Source organism: Gymnogyps californianus, chromosome 3 (assembly GCF_018139145.2).
Source record: "Gymnogyps californianus isolate 813 chromosome 3, ASM1813914v2, whole genome shotgun sequence".
Classification (NCBI taxonomy): domain Eukaryota; kingdom Metazoa; phylum Chordata; class Aves; order Accipitriformes; family Cathartidae; genus Gymnogyps; species Gymnogyps californianus.
In genome coordinates, this window is record NC_059473.1 from 124068948 (window position 1) to 124074309 (window position 5362).

The window sequence follows — 5362 nt, forward strand, 5'->3', positions numbered from 1 at the left end:
TTCAGGGCTCATCAAGACATCTGCCTAAGAAAAAAACCAAAAAACAAGGTAGTTGCTACCAGCTAGAGCGACAACAATGATCCCAAGTCACAAGGGGGCACAGCCTTGAAGCAGCCCAACCTCTCAGGGTCTGCAACCCCCTTACAATATCTGAGCGAAAATCTAGAAAAATACCCCTGAATGGGAGAAAGGGGTCCTGCCTGTCACCATGTCAAATGGAGTCGGTCCACTTGAATACGTGGGTTTAAATATTGCATGTTTAAATACTAACATGGCAGAGTACATCACAGCTGCAGTATATTGGTCTTACAAGGATGGAGGGACAGCAGGGTGGATTAGGAGCTACATGGGATCACTGATCACTGTCACCCAGGACACAGGGCTGGGACACAGGGAGTCGTAATGCCTTGGGGCTACACAATGCAAGGTATTTTAGCTCCCAGTATTTTCAAGTTGTTCTGGTTTCAGCTGGGACAGAGTTAATTTTCTTCTTGGAGCTGGTATAGTGCTGTGTTTTGGACTTAGCGTGAGAATAATGTTTATAACACACTGATGTTTTAGTTGTTGCTAAGTAGCGCTTAAGTCAAGGATTTTTCAGTTTCCCGTGCTCTGCCAGCAAGCAGGTGTGCAAGGAGCTGGGAGGGAGCAGAGCCGGGGCAGCTGACCCGAACTAGCCAAAGGGATATTCCATACCATGGAATGTCATGCCCAGTATATAAACAGGGGGGAGTTGGCTGGGAGGCACGGATCGCTGCTCGGGCATCGGTCAGCAGGTGGTGAGCAATTGCATTGTGCATCACTGTTTTTTTTTCCTTCCCCCCCCTTCTTATTTTTGTTATATTCATTTTCATTACTATTATTATTATTATATTTCCTTATTATTATTGTTAGTATTATATTTTACTTTAGTTATTAAACCATTCTTATCTCAACCCACGAGTTTTACTTTCTTTCCAGATTCTCCCCATCCCACTGGGAGCAGGGCGGGGGGAGTGAGGGAGTGGCTGTGTGGTGCTTAGCTGCTGGCTGGGGTTAAACCATGACACAAGTGCAGCATGCTACCACCTATATACCATGGAGGAGGTGCCTGCAGTTCCTTCCAGTTTTCCTGCCTACAAGAGGCGTCATTTTGCATCTCACAGCCTTCACAAGGTTTCTCTTGAATCCTTCTGTCCTCTCCCTAACTTAGGAACTGAAGGTGTAACTACATCCATCACACTTCCCAGACCCCTTTCCTTAGGATTAAAGACCTGTCTTATAGCACAAGACCCTGGAGTGAAATGAAAAGGTGGCAAGCTCAAAACCAATGTTCATGGGGTTTTTTTTCCCAGATGGAGAATGACTGAATTTGGGAACTCACTATCACAAAGCGTTCTGATCAAAACTGACGTATCACACCTGAGGTGTAGACAGGAATAAAAATAGCCTGATCCAGACTAGGAAATTGGAGGAAAAAGTCAGACACCAAGACAAGTGACAGCACATGGCAAGTATTGGAGAGCAATTGGATGGGGGCCAGCTGTCCAATATCTGCCCAATTCAGGATGAAAAGACATCAGACTGACCTAGGAGCGAATGGATCCAATCTGGCAGTGCCAGTGACATTAGTGGTTTTGATGCCTACAGCATCCCAAGTCAAGACCGTGAAGCACATCAACTTATGATTGGCTAGACGACGACTCCAGTCCCAATTTAAAATTGCGTACTTTGCACCCGCGTACTGCAGTGCATGCCATTTTTTTGGTGGTTTTCTGATATCATCATTGAGTTTTGTTACTATTTGAGTGACATGGCTAAAGTAATGACATCATCTACAGATCTAAGAAAGGGTGAGCCCATATCCTGTCTTCCACCTGCGTTAATGGAATATATATACATACACTTTTTAATTTAACTTATGGTCAGAAACCACAGTTAAGGTTGGGAAAAAACCACCTACTCCAAATTAACTAGGACAGCACAGAAGCCCTTATAAAAAGTCCAGCAGCAAATGTGCCCAGACACCTTCAGTTCAACGGAGCCCAGCACAAGCACCAGCCGCAGTAAGAGAAGGAAGGAAGATGTCTCCGATCCTTTGTGCTTCTCTGGTAAGAACTTGCTCTCCGGTTGTTTCCCCCAATTTGACAGATACATATTTAAATTCTAATAGATGACTGTCAGGAATGGGGATCTGCGCCCACCTTTAAAATGCGTGTTTAAACCGTTAATAACCGAAAATAACTAAAATGGGAGACTGCTGAATAGCACCAGCATGGGGCAGCAATGAGACTGTACGGGTATATTAGTGCGGGGCTACTGCCACATACTCTGAGCCAAGAAATACATTGAAAACTCAACCTTAGAGTGTCTTTTTGTTGTTATATCCTTTCTGCTATCTCCTGTATTATATTATTTCCTATAATTTAATTTTTTTTTTATCACCAAATTACAACTGAGTGTATACCAAACCTGTCAGCACTGTAAGAATTAGTTAATGAAAGCAAGAGTGGATGTGATATATGGCACATTTTTGCATAATTGCTCCAACCTACAGTATAGGCTTTAACTACCAGCTAGGCTAACTGTGGATGAATTTCCCAGCCGCACAGAAGAGTTGTTAGGGGTGCTGTGTTACAGCAGCCGTACCTGCGTTGTGTCCTAAATGCACCAATTGTTTTCAGTTCAGATCACTGCTCTTAATGGTGCTGGCCGTGCTGTCAGCCAGCAGTTCTGCCTACGGGAAGGTGATACAGCCTGGACTCAAGCCGGAGAGCCTCTTCAAGCAAGCATATGCTGGATGCGTGACCCAAAAAGATTCAAAATTCCCTCAAACTGTGAGAGTCAACATAAGCATCAGCAACACGAACCAGGACACCAAAGTGACTCTTGATGTCAGCAACCGCTCTCTGGCTCCATGGGATTACAGGTATGATCTCTGTCCCTATGGTCTAGAAATACACTGGCTGCAATGGTCAAGAATAATGCCAAGGTTATGCCCGCGTCTTTATTTTCAATGCTTCACTGTTGAGAGATTTTGGAAATATGAGGATATCCACAGTCCATATAATCCTCTTTGAAAGATAACCAATACAGAAAGGAGCACAGAGCAAACACATGGTCTAGGCCAACAGACAGAAGGCAAAGCAAATTACTTTTGTAATTTAATTAATTTATTTGTATATTGGGGCAAGCTTTATCTTCAAAAGCATTCTTTACCTAAGACATCATAAAAAATACCTCAGAGGACTAACATTGCAGCAAATTCAATGGTGGTTTAATAACATCAGCATCAGGCCCTAAGAACGTTTCATGTTGGGAGTGGGGGGAGAGCTGAAGGTCTTTGGGTCCGTAGTCAGCCTGACATGTTGGGAAGCTCAAAAAATTTCTAATCGGTCTTTCAAAGTCAGTGCCTATTTGAAGCAAGTTCTTTTCTGCAGGCATGCAGTCCCGGCATGCTTGTCTTTTACACTTAAAAAGCTGTAGTATTTACTTACTTACACTTTATTTCTTAAAAACCTACAGTAGTGGAGAGTCTACTGCCCCTTCATAGGCAATCTCCCAGGAGGTACAGGTTCCCGAGCTGGGAGGCCATAGTGATCCAGACTATCATGCCTCCGGAGATGCAGCAGCATTTCCATTTCAAATACTTCCTTTCATGTCAACATACAGGATCGATGAGGACCACAACCGTTTCCCCCAAGTGATTGCTGATGCCAAGTGCCGCCACTCCAGGTGCGTGAACTTGGACGGGCAGCTGGACCACAGTGTCAACTCCGTCCCCATCAAACAGGAGATCCTCGTCCTCCGGAGGGAGCAGAAGGGCTGCCACCAGTCATACCGGTTGGAGAAGAAAATAATCACTGTGGGCTGCACATGTGTCACCCCCTTGATCCGACACCAGGCTTAAAGGGAGCCGGTAGTGTAAGAGCAGGGAGACATGGAGGAGAGCTTCCTTGCCTGACAGCAATGAAATGAAAGGGCCTGATTCAGTCTCTGCAAAACTGAATCAAGCCATAATGATTAGCTAGAATCTATCAGAATACATTAAAAATGAAGAAGTCTCAGTTTAAAAAAAAATTATTTTCCCCCAAAATCTTGAACTCTGTGAATTCAGAATCCGGACACCTTCATGTGCCGGGCTGAAAACATAATGGGAACTCTTTACACATCTTTAATTTACATTTTGAAATGTCTATTTATGTAATTCTATTTATGCTGGTGGAAAAGTTAGTAATAATGTATCTGTTTATTTATCTTTGTGTAATAAAAAAATGGTAAAAAACTCTGTGGTATTCTCCTTTCTTTCTAAAGAAGCCTTTTTGATAAGGCAAGAAATCACTCAATTATGACCACATAAGAGATTTGCATGATGCTAAAACCTAAAATTCTCTTGATAACATGTAGCTCTGTTGCAGTAGCATGTAAAGCCCATAGAAAAGTTAGAGTTTGTATCATTAATACCATTTTACCAATAGCGAAACTAAGATACCTGGAGGAAAATAATTTACCACGTGACACTCAATAGATTCAACTTAAAGACAGACTAGCAAAAAAAGCAGTGGGTAACTACCCAGTTATCCACCTAATTATCTGATTGGAAAGGAATTTGTAAAGATAGGTTCAACACAACACTTTCAATGCTTCTTTGGGGAGAAAGAAACTCCTCCCCTAAAATGGCGAGTGCATTTCGACTGCTACGTTTTAACTTTGGTCTATCTAGAATTTCACTCCAACCCGTTTCAACACATTTTCTGTGATGCAGGGTCACTACGGGGTACATGAGGAAAAGTGCATGAGTGAGCCGGGTGGATAATTGAAGCAATTAACCACGTATTGCTAGCTGCAATCGTAATTTTCTCCACGCTCGTGTCCTTCCAATACGTTTGCTGCCAGCAGTTAGTGCTTCAAATGTAGAGCACACTGACACAGCACTTCTACCACAGTTGCGATGGGACTTGCGTAGGTGGATGTCTAGAACTGCAGGTGGGTTTATTTAAAGCACACTTGGGTTAAAAGTGCTCAGATTAAAATGTTCCACGTTTCAAAAGATAGGCTGGTTTGTGAAGACGCGGATGTTTTGTTCGCGGCCGTCTTGGGGAGGTGTGACCCTTCTCAGGCATTGGCAAAGTGCCACTGGCAAATGCAACAGCAAATACAGTATTTCTAGAGACGCAGAGGTCAGGGATGCAAGACCCTAATGAGAGGTAAGGTCCTCTCAGGTGAAAGCATCTTCTCCAGATCCAGCTGTGCTAACTGGAGATGTGATCAGCCCAACTTTTGCTGCTGGGGGTTATTCCCTCCAGCTGTGTCAGTGAGCCTAAACCTTCCCTAATCTACTCCAGGCAAATTCAGGTGGGTCAGCTTGTAACCTAAACTGACAGCA

General features: G+C 43.5%; 1 protein-coding gene across 1 annotated transcript; it reads left to right on the top strand.

Moving 5' to 3' along the window:
* Window positions 1-2060: 2060 nt before the first annotated feature.
* Window positions 2061-3886, top strand: LOC127015029 (interleukin-17F-like). The gene is made up of 3 exons (XM_050894739.1): window positions 2061-2087; window positions 2661-2905; window positions 3649-3886. The coding sequence occupies exons 1-3, from the start codon at window positions 2061-2063 to the stop codon at window positions 3884-3886; spliced, it is 510 nt and encodes a 169-aa protein (XP_050750696.1).
* Window positions 3887-5362: the final 1476 nt, after the last annotated feature.